Source organism: Sitophilus oryzae, unplaced genomic scaffold, assembly GCF_002938485.1.
Source record: "Sitophilus oryzae breed Bouriz unplaced genomic scaffold, Soryzae_2.0 scaffold_119_pilon_pilon, whole genome shotgun sequence".
In the NCBI taxonomy this organism is placed as follows: Eukaryota; Metazoa; Arthropoda; class Insecta; order Coleoptera; family Curculionidae; genus Sitophilus; species Sitophilus oryzae.
In genome coordinates, this window is record NW_022145837.1 from 1,469,132 (window position 1) to 1,493,189 (window position 24,058).

The window sequence follows — 24,058 nt, forward strand, 5'->3', positions numbered from 1 at the left end:
AAAAATCAAATTTTCTGTTGATAATTCTTAAATTATTAATTTTAAAAAAATTATACTTAAACCATGAAATTCTACGTAAAAAGGTACTTTGGAAATGTTTTCATAAAAATACAAAATTTTCCATAGCAAAAAAGGTCCAGCGATTTATTAAAAAAGCATATTTTTGAAAAACACCCCGTAACTCCGAAACAGTAACAGATATCGATATGCGGTTTTCACCATCTTGTTTTTGATAAAAATTGAGCTCTAGACACCGATATCAGTTTTTGTCTATCTCCTATAGAAAAGGGTGTTTCCATTTAAAAGCGTCGAATTTGACCCACCCTGTACAACCCTCGAGCACGAAACCTTTTTCTTATGGTTCCATCTGAAACGTTCACACCTGTAGCTGCCAGAAGTTGTCTTTGTAGCTTTGGATGAGAAACACTGGGACTTCTTCTAGCAACTTGGCACACAAAGCGGTCTTGTTGTTCAGTTGTGACTCTTTGACGACTTTGTCTGGACCTGTACTGGAGAGTTCCTAGTTCCAAGTAGGTACATTGCATAATATTTTCGATACAACACCCTGGGATATTTTCGATACAACACCTTTTCGATACAACAACCACAAAATTCACGAGAAAATAAATCGCAGCAGTCGTTTATTCTTTATTATCATGTTTATTTACAATAAAACGCTTTATCTTAAAGTTGTATACCTACTAATATTCCATACAAGAGTGATTCCATACAAGTTTGGTTGTGTGCATGTCCAGCGTTTTAAAAATCCAACCACGTTATTTAAAATCCAATAAATAAAGTTACGTGACTGATAATGACCATAAAATGTTCGAAAAATGCTGTATAACATCGCTTCTAGACCCTATTTCCCGGTAAAAACAATGGGGGATCCCCGATTATTTTTCTCCATCCCTATCTATTTTACCTTCTAATGTCTTCATTCTTTTAGTTCATCGAAATCAGTATACTTATATCTACGTGAAAATATACAGGGAGACTCCTAAATAATTCGATTTTTTTTAGTGATTCTCTTTTTTACTTTTAAACGGACTTTTTTTTACTTTATTCGATAGAAAATGACACTCTGAATATTCAATATGTCAACTTTTGACATTTTCGCATATATGGTTTATTTGAAATTGTAACATACGGTTCATAACGACAATTTGACTCGAAATACCAAGTTTGTGGTACCAAATTATTCGTAAAAAACTGCTTTTTTCAAATATGCTAATGAGCTACCCTACCGATTATTTTTAAGCGAAAATGTCAAAAGTTGGAGTGTCATTTGCTATCGAATAAAGTATAAAAATACCGAGGGTGCCATTTAAAAATCAAAAGTTGTAGTAATTTCCGGTGAAACAGGAAGTGACCGAAAACAATTGAATACGTCAATCAGTCCTAATTTATGTCATATACTAACTTACCAAATCTCGTTTTTTTTTTATCTGAAAAAATTTAAAATTTTGCCACTTTTGAAAAACCCGGTATCAATCTGTACTTTTTTGAACGCCGTGTATATAGTTCTCGTTTATCTTGTCACACTATCTAGGTCCTAAATGCCTAAACACCATCGAAAAATAACCAAGAACAAGAACTTAATATGCCAACCGAGAACCATCAGATAACATCTGGGAATGATGGCGTTTTTTTCTATTTTTTTTTCTCTTTAATTTATTTAGGGGAAAATGTGTATAATTTTGTTTGTTGGCTATAAATTTTCTGCTGATGCTTGAGATTCCCTGATACGATAGAATTGTGTAACTCTGTTCCAGGAATATTAACACATTTTATATTGATTAATTTAGTACTGACTATTTATACTAATATAATCTATACTAATACAGGGTCGTTCACCACATACGACACGGAGTATTGTAGCTAAACGATGAGATTTTTACAAATTGTAAGTTTTGGGTTCGATGAAGGACTATTAGAGGTACAATTTAAAAATAATTTTACAAGATACAGAGTGTCCCAAATAAGTAAAAAATATCAAAGTTGAATTTTTTTAAATAAAACACCCTGTATATTATTACATTTTTAGTTTCTACGATTAAAATAAAGGTAAATTTGATTAAGATTTATTATACTTAAACCTTACCGTTTTTGAAATATTTTCAATTTTGTGAAATTGCAGTAAAAATTTTAAGGCTTCATTTCTTCAAGGGTATCAAAGTTTTTAATACTAAATATTTACTGAAGTTTATTTACTGATCAGTTATTGTGTTGCAATAATAAAAATAATAGTACCTTATACAGAGAATAATTATTAGCTTCAAACGGCAATAACTTGTTTAATTTAAATGGAACACCCTGTATATTTTACGAGAATCAGATGCACAATTTAATTGTCTATCAAATTATATTATACCATTTTTTACCTATCTCTTTAAGTTTCCGTAGAAAATGCATTTTCTTGTAATTTAGAACTTATTTATCAATATACCCATGGACTATTGACATTTTAGATTATTTTTAAAGATGTACCAAATTTTTAAAGAGTACAGATACTAATATTGTCGATATAATTCGCTTATTTCATTAAAAATAAAAAAACTGTTTAAATATTTGTTAAAGAGGACCAATTAATATGATTCCAGTATTCAAACTACATTAACTGACTGTTTGCGTTGATTAATAATAATTGCTCCAAATACTAAAAAACTGAATTTTGTATGGGCATTAGACAGTGTGATAAAAAGTAACACCTTAAAAATGATATTTCATTTTTTAATAAATGCTTATTTATAACAACAGAGACTTTAATTTGATAACTTATTATTATATTGATTTCTGACTCAAATCCACATTTATTTATAATAATTTATTAACGAACACAATTAAGTATGTAATTAATTAGTATATGGGCGGAAATAATGGTGTTATATTTAATTAATGATATACTCTTTTATAAAGATTTAAATAGTTTTCTTTTTGCATACAAATGGGCTAGTAATATTATCGTTTTGCTAAAAACGATAATATTACTAGTCTGTACATTTTGTACATTTGTTGCTTTAAAAACAATCTAAAATGTCAATATTCCATGGATATATTGATAAATGAGGTATAAATTATAAGAAAATGCATTTTCTACGAAAACTTGAAGGGATAGGTAAAAAATGTACAATTTGATAGACAATTTAATTGTGCATCTAATTCTCCTAAAATATACAGGGCATTCTATTTAAATTAAAGAAGTTATTGCCGTTTGAAGCTAATAATTATTTAAAATAAATTTTTAGACACTCTGTATAAGGTAGTATTATTTTTATTATCGCAACACAATAACTGATCAATAAATAAACTTCATTAAATATTTAGTATTAAAAACATTGATACCCTTGGAGAAATGAAGCTTTAAAATTTTTACTGCAATTTCACAAAATTGAAAATATATTTCAAAACGGTAAGGTTTAAGTATAATAAACCTTAATCAAATTTACCTTTATTTTAATCGTAGAAACTAAAAATGTAATAATATACAGAGTGTTCCATTTAAAAAAATACAACTTTGATATTTTTTATTTGTTTGGGACACTCTGTATCTTGTAAAAATATTTTTAAATTGTAGCTCTAATAGTCCTTCAACGAACCCCAAACTTACAATTTGTAAAAATCTCATCGTTTAGCTACAATACTCCGTGTCGTATGTGGTGAACAACCCTGTATATAAAATCCTTAAGTGACTGACTCACTGATTAATCACGATCCTGCTCAAACCACTCAACGTAAGAAGCTCAATTTTGGCATACAGGTTGATTCCGAAATTCCAGTTCCAAGGGGGTGAAAATTTTTAATAAAAAAAACGGCCAAGTTTCCGAAAAAACGCTTAAACACGTATATTTTATTTTGTTTTTTACATATTTTAAGGTTTTTTAAAAATGTATACAGGGGATTGACTTTAGGGTGTAGAGGTTCGATAAGAAGGGATTTTTTGAAACTGGAATTCTAAGGGGGTGAAACCACCCCTCAAATATTAGAATATTTTTTTGTTTAAAAACCGGTGAGTTTTTCGGATAAAACTCTTAAACACGTACATTTTATTTTGTTGTTTTACATATTTTGAAAATTTTTAAAAAATATGACCATTGAGTAATCACGATTCTGCTTAAACTGCTTGACGTTTAAAGCTGATTTTTGCCAAACGGATTGACTGTGGGGTGTAGAGGATCGATAAGGGGTTTCTCGATTGTTTTTTCTCATGCTGACATAAATGTGAGAAAATTTTATCCAGTTTGTATGTTAATGGAAATTCTTGCTTTGCTTTATCATCACAATTTCAAATGATTAATTCGACGCGAACGAAGTCGCGCGTAGGTACACGCTAGTAAGAAATAAAATCTCTTTCAATATACAGCTTTATCTACTTGATCCGATACCATTTGATCTAAACCTCACCTAATTGTGCCACAATAGCCACACTAATAACCCCCATCAGTTTGGCCACAACGGTCTCCCTGTACCTCCTTCCAGTTCCTCTGGGGTCATTTTCCTGTTTATTTTAAAGTGTTGCGGCGGGTTATTTGGCAAATTGGGACCCGCGGGGCTCCGAATTTGTAACTAAACTACGCATTAGCGAACGATCGACGCGGCCCTAATGTCTATAATCGGAGCTGTGGGGCTCGATTCGTGATGTTTGAATATGCTGACGCTGCAGAGAGTTGCGAGGAGAAATTGGCAAGAAAAAGAGGTAAAAAATGGTATAAAAGACCTGTACAGGGACGGAGCGGGATAATTAATTAGAGAAAATAATCAAGAAGATGAAAAAAATTGCAACTTCTTGCTAACAGCTATTCTATTGAAGGATTTGGGGGACATGTTTGAAAAAGTGTAGTTTGGAATGTTCAAAAAGTAATAAATTAATAAATTATTTGATTCGCTTTCACAAAATTGATTACGATTGATTAAATTTACGACATTTACCGATGAGTACGATACAGCCACTGGCAAGCAATGTTGGTAAATGAAAATCGGTTTAAAAATGACATTTAATACAAAATGTGTTGTATTCCTCTTTTTCTTGCACAAATTTATATTGTTTGACTAACTTTAGTGAATATTATGTCATTGTGCTGTGATAGATTGCATGTTTTTGTATCAAAATAAAAACTCTAAATCACCACAATACACCAAAACACTTTTACTTTTACACTGGACGCGCGTTTCGCTAACCATGTTAGCATCATCAGCAGATGATTATAAACTAAAGTACAATCTACAAGTTGAGCGTTTATATACTCGCCCAGTGGGCACCGAGTGGGCGTGGCAAAATCTAGCCAACCGAGTCAGAGCCAACTGAGCGTAACAGTTAGATTTCCGCCACTAGAGTAGTAGGAACAAAGAACTTGAAGGAATTGGACGGTTGTCTCTGTTCATACTATCTTTACATTTATTAATTCTGATGCTTTCATATGCATCTAATTGCCTGTAATTTGATTAATTTTAAATTATTAATTTTATTAATTTTAAATTATTAAGATCTATACAATGTTCTTTATCAACAATATGTTCGGCAACGCAAGATTTATCCGGTCTACCATATCTTATCTGAGCTAAATGTTCTTGTATTATTTATAAGCCCTATATGTCCTGTTTTATTTGAAAAAAATGCTTCGAGTCACCGAGAATAGATTTAATAATAATTTTGTCCCTTGGCTTTGTGTATTATATAATGTGAATTGTAAGATGTTTCTATTTGAATAGGTCATTAAAGTTGAGATTAAAGTTATACCAAATTATATTCACGGTAACTATATGTTTTTTTATATAATACATTATTTATTTATAATTTATAACCTTTTTTATAATTACTTATAACTGATTGTATAAATTCTGATAACTTTTATATATACTTGTATAGTGTTGAATGTGTTATATGTAATTTTATTAACAATGTTATAATAAAATAATCAAGCTACAAATTTTTCGTGTTTTATTCTAATTTCAGGGAGAATTTCAACCTAGATTATTAATTTATTTGTATCAAAATACATTATTTTTATTTTGTAAAATGTTTTGTTACAAATAAGTTCCTAATCTAGATTGAAATTACCAAATATAAGTAAAAAAACTTATGAACTGGCAGTAAAGGTCCATTTAAAAATATGGCGCTAACTTTTAGTTCTGCCAGTAGCCCGCTTGGATCGCGGCGAGCGCGTTTCCAGGCTTTAACATAGGAGTTTTCATTTCTTTCAGCTAGTTATTCTATGCTCTGCTGTTTATATTTTTTGTAATGCAGCTTGCTTACGAAGTTGATTTAAATATATACTTACTAATTGTATTGTAATCAATAAAAAAAAACAAACGTACAGTTAGAGAGGTAGAAAATGCCTTAGTCAGCAAAATGCCGGACTGGAAATCAATTATTTAAATTGTTAATGCTTCCGTTGATATGCATCTGGTCCTTCTTCTTCTTAATCAGGCCTATATCGCTTCTCCTCTCGTTTACCTTTGTTGTGGGCTACTGCCCGTCTCCGCTAGTGGACCATCCCATTAATCTACCATTGCGCTGACTAACTCGCAATTCATAACTTATATTTCGGCCTCAGAGTATCAAAAAACTTCAGACCAAAATTATTATCGATTGTCTTTCCGTGTTTGACGCCGTTTTTTTTTATCATACGGTATTAAAAGGTATAGCCGGATTATTATATGGTGTCGAATCAAAATTATTCACCTAAATAATTTTTAGCTCTTTAACTCAAACGGTCTTCGTGATTTTCAAAAAAAACCTGTTTTTTCAATTTTATTTTTATATTTATAGTAAAATTCAAAATTAATTAATGATGATTTTTTCTAATTCTTAAGTGTCTAAGACATGAAAAATTGGCGCCGGGAGGCACGTATAGCTGCCCATACTAAAATATGTTAATAAAAAGTTGTAGGCAGTTCTTTTAGTTTCAATTATCTCAAAAACTGCGACTTTGACTGATTTTGGTGTTATTACAAATTTTGTTGCAAATATTATTCCTAATCTTAAATTGAAAACCGCGTTTCACTAGCTACTCTAATTTTGGAGTTACGATTTTTAAAAAATTTTAACCCCCTCTCATACCCACTATCCATTTCCCATATTAATCCGGCTACACCCATATAAAAAAATCTAATTTTATTTAACAGTAGATATAGAATGTTATAACCAAAGAAAATGTCAGAATATATTTTGCTAAAAAAATGGTGGACATCTTTTAAAGACCCCAAATTTAGATAAAATCAGTCTTAAATATCCCTCAAATCATCCTATTAAATTAAGCGAAAAAAAAATGAACAAACAAAGGGTCATCAATAACGTTTATTGCCAGAAAACATACCAAAAATATCAACCAAAGCCTTGTCATCCCAAGCCAAATTACAGGTAAAGAATTCCATGTAAAACCCTCCCCGAATTGTAGATAACACGAGAAAAAGAACGAGATTGAAGCACAAAACATAAAACAGAGACTTAGGGATGTGCAAATCTAAAGAAATATCGATATCTGTGCTCTGGAGACTGCCTTGGTCTGGAAATACCCAACTGTATAGACCTTAATGCAGTAAAACTCTGGATCAGGGAAAAGCAGACTGTGCATTGGAGAAACAGAAACGACATACAGGCGAGCTACAAAAAGCCATTTTTACTCTGAATAGAACATGCTATTTTTTTTCAAACGCCACAAATAATTTTTTAAATGATTTTAAACGTTCTAAAAAATATAAAAAGACTTATAAAGTAATACCTTGTATATAATTAATTAAACAGGGTGGTCGGAACGGTATTCCGGAAACTTTAGCAGCATATTCTATAAATAAAAATAAGTAAAAAAGTTCTTGTAAATGTATGTCCTAAAATGCTTACTTCCAGGGATACAGGGTGTAGAAGTTTCATTTTTATTTCGATTTTTTCTAAATAATTTCTGAAGTAACGTCAATATTTGGATAAAAATTGGTGTCTGGGAGTTTTTTTACATGAAAAATTTGATTTTGATGTCAATATGACTCCTACTGGTAGAGGGCGCCACCTACATATTTTTTAACTGGTTTGAAGAGTAATAACTTTTCGTCTGTACCTGTATAAAACCGCTGAGTCAAAAAATATACATTTACGACATTTTTAACCTAAAAAATGTTTCTTGGTAAAAATCGCTACAAGCAACCGTTCTCAAGATATTTAGAATGGAAATAGTCAATGCATGTCATTATTGACAAAAATAAACACGTTGGGTATAGTCTATAAAATGAATAACTTTGAATTTTGACCGTTATTTTTTACCAACATGGCAAATATAAAATCCCTCTATCCAAAAAGTTACTGATATTCTTTAAAATGAGTGCCGGAACGAATCAGATAGGTAACTCTTTTTACTTTCGTGAAATAGAAAAGGAAAATAACAAAACAAGTGACAGTTCAATGCGAAACTTATGCGAAATGTCATAATTGACAAAAGTAAAATGTCATCAGCCCTTTCACATTTCTAAATATCAGACCAATGCCGGCTCTAATAGAACAGCCTCGGAGCGAGATTTATGACGTCACGCTGGTTAGATACAACGGATTAATAAATATGTTGTAGAATACATGGAAAACATAATTATTCCTCGTATTTTTGGTTTGTACTTTAAAACTGATATAGTTTACATGAAATATACATAATATACAGTTAATAAATACAATATATATATATACCTATTTATAGTAATAAATACTTTGGCAAATAAACTATGAACCATACAAATGCAGCAAATATTTTACAATATAGCTACAAATAATGAATAGGTAGATAAGATAATGGGTAAAATGTAAAATATATTTTAGATTTTGGGGTTTGAAAATCGATCTAATTTAATAAAAAACATTCAATATCTACTAATTGTGATGTATTATTATTTGCATTCACAATATTTATATGTATATTTTGCAAGCATTAATGTTCGAAAATTATATTTGCAAATAATACAATATCATAGAAAAAAGGCGTCAGCGATGGCTATGAAATAAAGATCGCTGTCATTTTATATGTAAAATTATTCTAAAATTTTTGATTTTCTTGGGATTTAGGTTCGGGAAAAACACTGATTAAATTTTCATTTGGTTTTTCATTATGTTTTTTTGGTTTAAAAAAACGTTATAGCCTAAAATATATAAAATAAATAAAAAAAATAAACGTTTATAGCCTTCATCAGTGTTGTGTCATATGAAAAAAATAGTGTCGAATATAATCCAAAAATTACATATACGAGGAATAATAATTATGTTTTCCATGTATTCTATAACATAATTAATCCGTAGTATCTAACTAGGGTGACGTCATACATCCCGCTCAGAGACGGCATTGCATCAGCATGGCCGCAAGTTGCTAACCTAATAAAATTTACACTAGAAAAGCCCGCGGGAACTGTCAAATTCAAAGTTATTCGTTTCACAGACTATAGTTATAGTTATTTGACTGAAACAGCGGCGTGCGGTCCATGGAAGCGGGGGAAGCACCGCTTCCCTAAACTTTTTAAAGATAAAAAAAATAAATAGTTAAACGTTAATAATACTGTTATTTTATAACAAAAGATTAATTTAATTTGTTAACATTATTTATTTGAAACCTTACATAAACGTATCTAGTAAATTTAATTAGGCTTTTACTGCATGGATGCGCGCCTGGGAATCGCCGCTGGTCGCCTATCCCTCATTCATGTAGGTGCTATTGACCTCGAACGCAAAGGCGGAAAATCGCGCACTGTTGCTAGCCAGGGCAGCGATCTTTCGGCCGCCTTCCTCGACTTTTAATTTATCGGGACGGGTTCGCTTGCGATTTTATAGGTAATATTATAATAAATTAAATCCAAAATTTTATTATGATGTTATAGACAAATTTGCAATGGCTGATAGACGAATAGACCTCAAATACAAATAGGTGCCTATCGCGCGTCAAGTGCTTCGGAAAATTAATTTAAAATATCGTATTTTAACTATTATAACTTTGTGTATTTTTGTTTGTTGGACAATTTTCGATAGAATTTTAATCGAATAATGGAATTGGCCTCGGAATTTCCAAAGGTAAGTTTTTTAAGAAAACGTAAAAGTAATGTCTCGAAATAGGGTTTTTTACCGATTCGCTTCCCCGCCTATAATTGTCACCGCACGCCGCTGCACTGAAATGATAAATTTGGAAACTTTTTATTTTTTTTAAATTAAACATAAATTTTCCTTCGAAAAAATGATGATAAAACAGTTTTTGATGAACTCTTGACTTGATTTTAGTCTAATAACTATAAACGTTAATGATGTATTGATAATTTGAATTCCAAATATCTCGAGAACCATTACTCCTAGCAATTTTTACCAAGAGACCTTTTTTACGTAAAAAATGTCGTAAATATATATTTTTTACTCAGTAGTTTTATACAGGTACGCACGAAATGTTATTACTCTTGAAACCAGATAAAAAAATTTTAGGTGGCTCCCTCTACAGCTAGGAGCCATATTGACATCAAAATCAAATTTCTCATGCCAAAAAACTCCCAGACACCAATTTTCATCCAAATATTGACGTTACTTTTGAAATTATTTGGAAAAAATCAAAATAAAAATGAAACTTCAACACCCTGTATCTCCGAAACTAAGCATTTTAGGACATATACTTATACGAACTTTTTTACTTATTTTTACCTGCAGAATATTCTGCAAAAGCTTCCGGAATACAGTTCGGACCACCCTGTATATCGAGAAACTATGGTTACGCTCGTTGAATTTGACACTTTGTGTCAGTTTAATAATATTTACGTACAAAGAATATACCTAGCTAGAAAAAGAATGGACTCTGCCATACTGAAAAATGGTCCTACAGAAGTGGCGCTATCTATTGAGTAGGGCTTGTTTTAAATGGATCGAAGCGCTGGCTTTTTAAATGAGCGTATTTATTGAATTTTACTCTAAAATAATTAAATTTGATCATTAAATCTTATTTTTTACACAAATTCAACAATACTAATAACAAGTATCGTTGTGATGTATAAAAAATAAGATTTAACAGTACAACTTATATAATTATTAAATAAAATTAAAGCCAAACGTGTAAATATTATTTATTATTTAAAGTTTTTATTTATAAGTCAAATATTTAAACATCGTTTATTATAATAAAACAAGACCAACGTTATACGCCCAAAGTATTGTAAATGGAGTAAATATAAATAGGTACCTAAATGATGGCAAAAATAAAAGACTTACATTATATTTTTAGGGCCACAAACAAAAGGAATTGTTTAATTAAAACACATACCTATAACAAAAATTATAGTTTGAAAAACGTTTTGATTTTGATAATCATTTGATAATATTATGATTGGCGCTATGACAACGACAATATTTTTCTAGAATTTGACAATAATATGACAATGGCCGTTGGAAACTATGGAAACTACAAAAAGATTCTGATTTAACGCCATCTGGCAATAACTAGTAGCAACTTCTTAACTTAAAAATTAATTGCACTACCACCTACCGCCTGAGGCTGGAACTATTTTATTTGAAATTTCCGTGGAAACGGTGGAACCGCTTTTGCTATTTCACTTTCCCGCCCCTGTTTACGTACTTTTGTGCTTAGGCGTAAAAGTGCTTTACTTTCATGCCTAGGAAGGTGCCTAGGCGTTAAAATGACTTTTTTATATTGTCAGTCGCATAGCAAAAATTAATACTTGACTGTGACGACGTTAGAAAAAAATAAACTTATAGTTTCTTTCAGAAATTTCCAAAAACCTTTATAGAAGCCCTATATATAACTGTTGAACATTAACAAATACAAATTGATGAAAAAAAATATCGATATATTTTTCTTGAATATCGATATTTTCGAACATCCCCACTGATAAGCATCTCTTAGCCATGGAACATTAACGAGGGGGAAGTATTCGTTTAAATTAAAATGCCGCGTCCCGAAGAGGCCACAGAGATATAATTGATTGTCGAAACAAAAACTACAGCCGCGGCCGGCCGCGATGGTATCGCGGCAACCGCGATCGCTTTATAGAGCCATCGATTATCGCCGGGTGTCAAATCTAGAGGGCGGGCATGCGGAAAAACAAACAGAGGAGCTGCGGAAAGATGGCGGCTCGATCATGCATAGGGAAAAGTCATGGGCGCGGTTTTTTCTTCTTCAAGTTGGTTAATTATTTCTGTAATTGTACAAATTGGGGTTCATATCTTGACGAATTATGAAAAAAGATGTTTTATTTGATACCATATGGATAAAAAACAGTGTGTGTACTATGTATTTGAAGTAAAACTTACTAACAGTTTTATCCAGTAAAATTATATCGCAGTATAGAGAGTGAAAAAAAAACTAAGGGCAAGCTGATTTTTTCAGAGTTTGTCAGCGACTGTTTTCTGAGTGTAAATCGGAAATTTTCCCCAAAAACAAAATCGGAAATTTTCCCCTTGCGGTTTTTGACCAATAGGGGTGGTTTATTTTAAACTGTACTACAACAAAATAATTAGACGCAAATTGTACATAAAAACATTCTCTTATAAGTTCGCCTAATGATTTTTTTTATAAGTTTATTATTTCTTTTGGGTGGTTTTCAAAAAGTTTGTTTTACAGCAAATTGACCCGTATGAAAGTTGTTCATAATAAATGGATAATCAACTTTTCCTCATGAATTTTTTTTGTAGCTTGATTATTTTTGGAGATAGCGTCCAGTTCATGAACAAATTATGGTGTTGCATCGTCGGACGGGACATAGGAAATCCCATGTAAATTTTAATGGGGTTAATTAATGGCTTCCCTAATTATTTTAGAGAATATATTAGGTTAGGCTATTTAGGTTTATTGAAGAGCACTAAAACCCACATTCAAAAGAATAACTATAGATATTTTTGATTAGCTCGTTTACGAGTTATCGCCGATTTCTTTTTAAATATTTCTCCTTTCTTATGGCCCTGTATTTACTTATGAGCACCAGTCAAGGTAAAAGATAACTGTCAAATAAAGTTGCCATTTCAGAAATTTACCTATTTATTATTATTGAAAACTCATTCCTACATCGGAAATCTTAAATATGTATTTATTAAATACTAATTAGTATGAATTAAAGTAAAATAATGTAATCAATTACAAGGTTAATTATAGTATTATTACAATATTCAATAACTTATTAATTTAGGTACAATTAAATTGTTAGAACTTTAGGATTTAAGAAGATGTTCAAATATTCCTCCATCGACTGCTAGACAATAACACAGGCGATCATAAAATTCTCTTCTTACATTCGCTAGTTGGTAAACTGAAATTCTATTGCATTCGGCAGAAATAGCATTTTTAACTCGTCTAGATTTGGGTATTTTTTATCCTTGTATATCCTGTTTTTTAAATGGCCCGGAGAAAGAAATCATTTTGCGAAATATAAGGAGACCTTGCTGGCCAATTTACTGTATGATTTAGGCCAATAACGTTTCCGTTAAAACTATTGTCTAAATATTCCCGAACAGCCAGGGTATTATGTGCCGGGCAGCCATCCATTTGGTACCAAACTTCCTGATTTTCCCTAGCGGCATCATGTAAAGCAGGTAAAATATGATTTTCGAGTAGTTCCAAATAATATTCTGCATTTAAATTTCCCTGCTCCAAACATTTACTTTCTGTGGATATGGCGTCCTTGTTTCGACAAACCTGTGTTGGTTTTCTTAGTTCCAATATCGATAATTTCGAACATTGGGTTCATTATTTAAGGTAAACGTGCATTCGTCAGTGAAACATATGTTTTTTAAAAATTCCCTATCCGTGTTTGCTCTTTCCATCATATCAAAACAAAACGCCTGCCGCCGTATTTCGTCCCCATCTCGTAGCTCTTGGTGCTTTTCATATTTGAAGGAATAGTATTTATGTCGTTTCAAAATTCGAAACGCTGTAGTGTGATCTATTCCTATTTCATCCTCAAGTTTCCTTGTGCTGATCTTTCCATCGTTCTCTTCCACGCACAATAAAACTTCCAAGTCGGTATCATTTCTTGCATCTTCTCTTTGTTCCTGCCTTGCTTCACATCTGCAGTTATTTATTAGGGTACCTTTGGTCTCAAATCTCTGGATATTCCTTGCGATTGTAGATTTTCCAGGTATCGGTCTATTCGGATACAGAGCAGCAAACATGTCCGACACCTTTTGATAACTATTTCCTTGATAATACCATTTAATCATCAATACTTTTTCTTCGGTATTGTAATTCATGGCTAATATTTTCGATGTAGGTATGAGTTTTTAATAATAATAATAAAGCACTAAATAGATAAATTTCTGAAATGACAACTTCATTTGACAGTTATCTTTTACCTTGACTGGTGCTCATAAGTAAATATAGGGCCATAAGAAAGGAGAAATATTTAAACAGAAATCGGCAATAACTCGTAAACGAGCTAATCAAAAATATCTAAAGTTATTCTTTTGAATGTGGGTTTTAGTGTTCTTCAATAAACCTAAATAGAATTATTCTCTAAAATAATTAGGGAAGCCAATAATTGACCCCATTAAAATTTACATGGGATTTCCTATGTCCCGCTCAACGATGCAACACCCGGTATGAACAGAAATAAGTCAATTTTGAGCTAAATTGTACAAATTTATTATACACAATACATGGTATCATACAAATAAAAGAAAATAAAATTCAATACAAAATATAAAATACAGTTAAATGCTTATTATTTTTCTTACATCAACATATTGCTTTCTGGCTGATTAAAATAAAAAGAAAATGCATTTATTTTATTAAACAATTTCGTTTCTTAGTTTGCCAATTCCTTCAATTTCACTCTCTAGAACGTCTCCACTTTTAAGAAATTCTGGAGGATTTCTGTGCATCCCAACACCAGAGGGCGTGCCAGTCAATATAATGTCACCTGGATATAGTGTCACTATTCTGAAAAAAAAGATACCTATAGTCTTTGAATAAAAAAATTAAGGAAGGAGAATATCAAAAAACGGGGACCAAAAATGGCCGACTTAAATTCCGGTTTGGCAGTGCCGCTCTAATTTTATTCAAAATGTGTAAAAATGTATGATGTTGGGTAGACTCAATAATTTGTTGTTTTATTTTACGTTGTCAATAAATGTTGGTAGGGTAAGGTTGTTAATAAAATTGTCATAAAAATAAACAATTTTAATAAAAATAGATAAGTTATAATAATAATTAAATAAAAACACAAACATCCGATACGCTACTGAAGCAGGTAAATCAAATTGACGTATCTAAATTCTTTCACATCTAGTCTTTGACAAGTAATAAATAAAAGCAAAGATGCAAGAAAAAATATATGATTAGTCAATTTTAAGTGAATTTCATAAATGATCGGTTTACTACAACTATGTATATTATACAGGGTGTCATTGAAATGGTGTAAAAAAAATCGGGGGGTGATAGTACTCCTAAAATTAATTAAAAAAAGTTCCTATAAGTATAGGGCGGAAAAAGCATATTAAGGGAGTTAGGGGCACTGAAAGGGTGAATTTAAAAAACGGTTGTTTTGAAATTGTAGCCTTAAAAAACGAGATAAAATTTTGAAAAAAAATCCTCTGCCATTAATTTTGACCCTAAATCGAATGGTGATACTGACACATTATTTGGAAAAGCGGAAAGGGTAGTTTTTGCAAGGGTAGGGGGTTGTTTCGTGAATAACTTTTTTGAGGTTATTTTTTTTGCAACCTGGGTTCATTTTTTGAAAACTACATAGTTTTTCCTACAAAAATGGTACTCTTGTTGCACATCGCCCAGAGCGATGGTTTTCGAGAAAATTGGCAAAGAGTTTGCTCTGATGGGTTGCTAACTGGTTAATCAATATAAATTTATGAAAGTTATGGAGGTTCAAAAGTCACCATTTCCAATTAATTGGAAAATCATAAATTTCATGATATTTAAAACATCTTATTGCTTTAAAAACGAAATAAACTTTGTGGTTTTAAAAAAATTTGGTTTACTCAGAATACTGAAGAACAACTACGGCAACGCATTATTGACTGTTCCAATAAAATTCGGACAACCCCAAGGATATTCCACAGGGTACGCAGATGGTGGGGAAGAAGATTAGATGTCTGCATTGAAATGAATGGTGGTCACTTTGAACATTTACTATAGTCTATAAAATGAATAACTTTGAATTTTGACCGTTATTTTTTACCAACATGGCAAATATAAAATCCCTCTAATGTAGTAGTTTAGGCTTTCGCGGCCATCGTTTGAAGAATTTTGGTTTTTCGGGTTATTAGGCCGTCGTCGGTTAGAATTGCTTCCTAACGTTTCGCTAGCACGAGTGGCTAGCATCTTCAGAGGTGTGTTTGCTCCGATTGCTCACAATCAGTCTAGTGTGAGCAATCGGAGCAAACACACCTCTGAAGATGCTAGCCACTCGTGACCGTTATTTTTTACCAACAACTCAACAAAAATTCATAAAATCCCTCTATCCAAAGTTACTGATATTCTTTAAATTGAGTGCCTGAACGAATCAGATAGGTAACTCTTTTTACTTTCGTGAAATAGAAAAGGAAAATATAATAAAACAAGTAACAGTTCTTCCTCTTCTTGCAAAAATCAACGCGAAATGTCATAATTGACAAAAGTAAAATGTCATCAGCCTTTGTCATTTCTAAATATCAGACCAATGCCGTCTCTAATAGAACAGCCTCGGAGCGAGATTTATGACGTCACGCTAGTTAGATACCACGGATTAATAAATATGTTGTACATAATTATTCCTCGTATTTTTGGTTTGTATTTTAAAAATGATATAGTTTACATGAAATATACATAATATACAGTTAATAAATACAATATATACACCTATTTATAGTAATAAATACTTTGGCAAATAAACTATGAACCATACAAATGCAGCAAATGTTTTACAATATACAAATAATGAATAGGTACATAAGATAATGGGTAAAATGTAAAATATATTTTAAATTTTGGGGTAAATATGAATTAGTTGAACTTAATAATCATATTTAAGTAATGTGGTAATGTGGTTAAGTAAATGGTTATCGAACTCAAATTTTGGGATGGGAAAGTTAAATTGATTGATTAAAGTTTTACACGTGCCAATTTAAAAAAAAGTTAACGATATTTGTATTTTGTTTATGCTAATTCTCTTACATGTAGATTTTTGCGAAGAAATATTTCATTTATTTTTTAAAGTAAATGCCAGTAAAAGCAAATATTATTTTTAAATACTAATACAAAGTAATAAAAAGTAATATACATATTATATAATTTTGATTCCTAATTTTTTATTTATATTTTTCTTCTATTACACTGCATGCTTAGAAAATTAATAAATGTTTATATTTCATGATTTTAAAATTTGTTGTTAATATAACAAATTAGTTCTGTAATTATTATTATTTAATAAACCAACGTTGCCACAAAAAAATTAAAGACTATATTATTTTTAAATAGGATCTAATATAAATAATTTTGACTTCTAATTTGTTGTTTATATTTTGCTACTACTTAAAAAAATGTTTATATTAAATGATTTTAAATTTTGGTGTTAATAGGTATATCAAATTATTACTGTTATTATTATTTATTAAACCTGTTTTGCTTAAAAACATTAAAAATCATTTTCCTACATCCAAAATAAAAAGTATTATTGCAGTGTAACAACAGAATATTAATAAAAAAAAATGCAAAATATATAGTCATACTATCCCTAACTAACTATAATACCAAAGAATAATATTCTTCGCTAATACCAACTAATACGAATATACGGCAACAGCGCCGTTCGTAATGTATTTTCTGTGTAAATACTAGCACCTCAATAAAAAAAAATAATGTGTCCTTATCTTTATCTGACTCAAAATCAAAGATGCCGGCTTTTTTTCATACCATTGCCACCGACCGCTGTCGGGTTTCTAGGAAAGAAACCTACGTCGCCGGGCGACTACTAAAATCCAGTTTATATTTTATTATAATCGATCCTGACGAATAAATGAATTTTACAAATGAATGAATTTTATAAATGAATTGTTTTTGCTGCCGAATTAATATATTTCAAGGCAGATGACGCATCTATTCGATATTTTTATTGGAATAGTTTTCGACGAATGTTTTCTTACTAGCTATCGAATTATTCGAATGAATTGCAACTATCGAATGTTTCGATAGTATTCATTCGATAGTTCCCACTACTAGTATAGATAATGAATGAACTCACACTTGTGTGACCAATTTTTTTACTTTGTATCTCTACTCATAAACGAGAAACTCCATAAACTCACGAAAATGGTACACCCTGTATAGTAGTTTTAAATCAAAATGAACTTACTGTGATAAATACGATACCAGAAAGTCGATTTTAAATATCAATTCTGATGTATTAGCATTCTGTTTCAACACTCCATTCACCCAACTTTTAATGGTTAAATTCTTAGGATCCACCTTGGATTTGGTGACCACTGCAGGACCCAGAGGACAGAAAGTATCCATAGTTTTACCCAGCAAAAACTGACCATGGTTCCTTTTCTTCTGCCAGTCTCTAGCGCTAATATCTTGGGCCACCGTGTATCCGAAGATGTAGTCTTGTGCTTGATCCTCTCTGATGGCTTTGGCAGTTCTGCCAATGACCACAGCCAGTTCCACTTCCCAATCTACAGACTAAAGAAATAAATGTCACCCTAAAAATTTACATGGGATTTCCTATACAGGGTGGTCCGAACTGTATTCCGGAAACTTCGGCAGCATATTATGCAGATAAAAATAAGTAAAAAAAGTTCGTATAAATGTCCTAAAATGCTTAGTTTCGGAGATACAGGGTGTTGAAATTTCATTTTTATTTCGATCATCTGCAAAATATGCTGCCGAAGTTTCCGGAATACATTTCGGACCACCCTGTATACAGGGTGACCTAGTATTACTTACGTTGGTTATTGAAGGCAAAACTACGTTATCGTTAGGTCCTACGATGACTGAAGGGAATTTATTAAAGAACATCGGCTCTGTAGGGTATGGAATATTCTGTTCATCACAATGTCCAGAGTAGTTCAGTCCTACACATGCTACTTTGTCAGGGTTGGTAATAGGTGGCAGCAAGACAGCATTTGACAGTGCTGTCACCGATTTGCTTTCACCTAATATCCTAGAAAACATAAATTTTCGTTATAAAACCATAAATTTTAATTTTGCCATTAAAATTGTACAGATTATTGTATAATAATATTTACTAATACTGTATGATCGAAAAAACGTCGTCCAGTTGGCTTGGAAATGACGATTTTGAAATGAAGATCGCTGTCATTTTATATGTAAAATTATATGTGGAATGATTTACATTTCCAAGCCAACTGGACGCTGATTTTTTTTCGATCATACGGCATAATAATATCAGAGTTATTAGGAAAAAAAATATCTTTTTTGAAAATGTCACCACCCTCTGAATATATTCATATAAAGTTTTTTTCTTAGAATAGGTCTAAGCATCACCACCTTAAATATTAGCACGCCATTAAGGAACACCCTGTATACAGGGTAAGTTTTAAATCAATGCAATTATTTTTTATTTGTATATATGTAACTTTTTTTAATTTTTAGTTAAAAAACATAATTTCTTCATAACATGGCAACATAGTTAGTAGATTAAATTTAAAAAAGAAAATCCAGAAAAAATCCTGTGGTTCTCAAAATGTAAGCAATTTTTTTTAAATTTTCAAAGTAAAAAATATCTCGGCCATTTTGGACTTATTTGAAAAACAGTAAAGAGAAAATATGTTTCTTTTATCGAGATCTTACTAGCCCTGAAAATATTTGCACTTATTTTAGACTCGCCCTGTATAATAGCATTAACGTTTAATGATATATTAGCTCCCTAATCCACGTAAAAAAGCTTAAAAGCGTTTCACAATTAAATTTACATTTTCATAAGAGAAATTGTTTAAGTAAACATTGTAAATTAAAGGTAATTCCATTTATCTGTCATAAATCTTAATAAAAAGCAAATAAACCATTAATTTACGTTGTAAATTATTTAGAAATGCAGTGCAACAAGTCCCTAATTTAAAAATCAATAAATTTTGGAGTATATCGTTCCTTTTCTAGCCTAGGGCGGTTCAGATTATTTTATCTCACTCTAACTACTCTCTGTACGTTGCTGTTGCTTGTTTTACAACATATTTCTTATTAGAGATGGCAAAATTCGAAATTTATCGATATATTACATTATTTCATCTCATACAACTATAAATAAAATAAATATAATTATGTTTAGTTTATTATTCATAAAATCCGAGATTACAGTATTTATTTCAGCAATTTATATTGCAAAAATTTACTGCTAAAATATGAATTGTGACTTTGTTATAACTTGGAATATTCCCAGCACATAAAAACTTTATAACGGTACAGTATAAATATATCAAATCCTTATATTGTAGTTGTTATGTACTTATCATAATAAATATACATACAAAAACAATTTTTGTAAGGATTTAAAACTCTTTTTTATATTGTAATTTTAATATTTGACAGAAAACTTCAAATAAAGAGTAAAGAGCTACTTGTGACTGTCACTGTCAAAAGCTTCAATGCCAAACATGATAAACTGAAGGATTGTGAAAACAAATCATTCTTAGTAGAGTATCTTAAAAAGACACAAAACCTATATTGCAGAATGCATAGTGACAGTAACTGGACCTAAAATTTGTATAAACGGTCACAAGTAAGTTAGGCGTAACACTGTAAAAAAAAATTAACCAGTAGTTAACACGATAGAGTAGAAATTGATCGATTCAGATCGAGAAAGGTTTATTTAATTTTGTTTGGATCTGTGTACTTTTTCTAAAAAATTGCAGTTTTACTGGTTGCATACTGCAAAATATCGATACCTAATTATATCGATATATTCTCGCCATCCCTAAACCTAACCATGTGATTTTTCAATAACATGCAAATTTATTATTTATTTTTAAATTATTTAGATGTAATATCAATAAAAATAAAATGATAGCTTTTACCTCTTTGATTTAGCATACGTAGACTCTCCAGCCTTCAAAAAAATCCACCAAATTGTTAGGTATAGTCGAATCCACGGAACTGATATCGATAATATCACCTCCTGGTGCTATTTGGGCCCCAAATGCTGTTGTCCTCCGGTTTTTAACCTGTACTGAACGTATCTCATGTTTTCCTTGTTGAAACACTAAAACTCCTTATTGGATCCGTTCTAATCACTTTTACAACACTACTAAACACTCTGGTACAGGTTATGGGTATCTGTGAGCTCATTATATAGTTTTAGCAAGGATAAACAAACAAATCTTAATTGCAATGTTGTAATGTGTAATTACACTTAAGAAAAAAATATTTAAAAGTGTTTTATTTTTATCTCTGTGTAAAGTAAGATATTTTTTCTTGATAAGAGGATAAAATGTCGCGTCTAGAACTAGAGAGGATTTATAGAAAGTTGTGGGATTTCGGAGAAAAGCAAACTGGTATTTGTACCTGCGTGTCTTAAATAATAAAGTAATAACTACTCAATGTGAGGTCAATGTTATTAAATATTTGCAAAGCTAGTTTTAGTATTGTTAAAATTATTATGTTTCTCATGATATAATTTGTTTTGTGTACGAGGGGTTTTCAAATATTATATTAAACAAAAAAAAACAGATTTAAAATACAGGGGGATATAAAAAATCGATTAATCCTTAGTTATGGCGCCGGTAGTTAGGCAACTAAGAATACACCTGATCCTAAATTCCTAAATCCTAACAAATGCTTATTAAATTTCACCCCTAAGCATGATTGACATAAGGTCGAAAAAAATCCTAGATCATATACAGGGTTGTTCACCACATACGACACGGAGTATTGTAGCTAAACGATTATATTTTTACAAATTTCAAGTTTTAGGTTCGATGAAGGACTATTAGAGGTACAATTTAAAAATAATTTACAAGATACAGAGTGTCCCAAATAAATAAAAAATATCAAAGTTTTTTTCAAATGCAGTTTCTACGAAAACTTGAAGGGATAGGTAAAAATGATATACAATTTGATAGACAATTAAATTGTGCATCTGATTCTCCTAAAATATACAGGGCGTTCTATTTAAATTAAACAAGTTATTGGCGTTTAAAGCTATAAATTATTTAAAATAAATTTTTAGACACTTTGTAGAAGGTAGTATTATTTTTATTATTGCAACACAATAACTGATCAATAAATAAACTTCAGTAAATAATTAGTACTAAAAACTTTGATACCCTTGGAGAAATGAAGCCTTAAAATTTTGACTGCAATTTCACAAAACTGAAAATATTTCAAAAACGGTAAGGTTTAAGTGTAATAAACCTTAATCAAATTTACCTTTATTTTAATCGTAGAAACTAAAAATGTAATAATATACAGGGTGTTCCATATAAAAAATACAACTTTGATTTTTTACTTATTTGGGACACTCTGTATCTTGTAAAATTATTTTTAAATTGTACCTCTAATAGTCCTTCATCGAACCCAAGACTTACAATTTGTAAAAATCTCATCGTTTAACTACAATACTCCGTGTCGTATGTGGTGAACAACCCTGTATACTTACGTGGATAAGTAAATCACCATGGAAACTGTCCCAAACATATCAACGACTTGCATTTATCTTCTTTTTTTGTTGCACACGCGATGCTTCTACTCTATCTATCCTTGTCGAGGACCTATCGCCCACGCGCCAAATTTGAACATTAATTTAAAAAATTTAATTTGTAAAATGCATATATTTGAACAATAATTGAATGTTACTGTCACAAAAATTAAATTACATTAAAAATAAATTAGCCACTCCGTACGAATATCAATATTCTTAGGAAATATAACCAGAAAGTATGCATGTGGTTTAATATACATAAAATAACAACTGAATACTTTACTTGCCTGTGAAAAGATAATTCGGGAACATTTATATTATAATTTCAACACACCAAACACTTTCTTGTCATTTTTACGAATATTTACCCAAAAATTAAAACCCAACGAATAAAAAATAGAAATATAATTGCACAAACTTAAAATTAACGTCTCACTGAACAGACTTGCATCCTTGGCTATATAAAAGCGGTCGATAAAAGAGTAATTAATACAATGTTTAAAATAAAAAAGCAAAAAACAAGCGTCGTTGCACAATGAAAATAAGATCATGACATATCGTCGGTTTGGTGCAAAACTATCCTAAGTCCATTTTTTTCCGAAAATGCGTTATGCATGCAAACACTTACAAGGGGACGCATATTTTGCCTTAAAACTATCCTAAGTCAATTACTAGTGTTTCCTATCTATTAAAGGTATTAAATGCAAAATATCCTAAGTTCAACATTAACTTTTCTTATAAATGTAAAGTATCCTATGTCCAAATTATGGGCTTAGGATAGTTTACACGTAACACGAGTACCTCGTGAAACTATAATAAATGAAACACTTTTACAAGTCGCGTGTATTCGGGTGTATTATGTTTATCCAAAACGTGTGTCGAGGCTTGAAACATCTCCTAGATCTTGGCGGGATTGAATTGTTGTCGCTGCCATGGTGTATGAAGAATACTCTGGTGATGAAGATCCTTCAAATTTAGATGAAAATAGTCGAAGAAAAAAATGACTTATCTATATCATTTATCTTCAGATGAAGGTAAGCGGGAAAAGGTATGTCAAACCTTTTTTTTAAATACCCTCGGAATAAGTCACCAAGTAGTCAAAATTGTAGCAGCAAAGCGTAATACTTGCGAATACAATATGATTACTATAGAAAAGATAATAGAGGTAGACATCCGGCAAAATCCGCATTAGTGACAAACAAGAACTCTTAGTAAAACAACACATAAACTCGTTTGATGCCGTCGAAAGTCACTACTCAAGGAAAGACTCTTCAAAAAATACTTGCCTGGGTCTTTAAACATTTCCAAAATGTTTAGACTGTACATTGATTATTGTAAAGAAAACTGTGTTGACAAGAAAGATGTAGTTAGCGAATCCATGTATCGCTGGATATTTGTTAACAAATTTAATTTAGGGTTTCACATTCCCATAAAGGATCAATGTGATTTGTGCGTCAATTATCAT

General features: G+C 31.0%; 1 protein-coding gene across 1 annotated transcript; it reads right to left on the bottom strand.

Moving 5' to 3' along the window:
• Positions 1 to 14,650: 14,650 nt before the first annotated feature.
• LOC115891853 (fumarylacetoacetate hydrolase domain-containing protein 2-like) lies at positions 14,651 to 21,530 on the bottom strand. The gene is given in 6 exon segments (XM_030912433.1): positions 14,651 to 14,885; positions 18,292 to 18,620; positions 18,885 to 19,101; positions 20,972 to 21,012; positions 21,014 to 21,093; positions 21,096 to 21,530. Coding segments are annotated over 6 exon segments (861 nt in total). The 5' UTR covers positions 21,139 to 21,530; the 3' UTR covers positions 14,651 to 14,734.
• Positions 21,531 to 24,058: the final 2,528 nt, after the last annotated feature.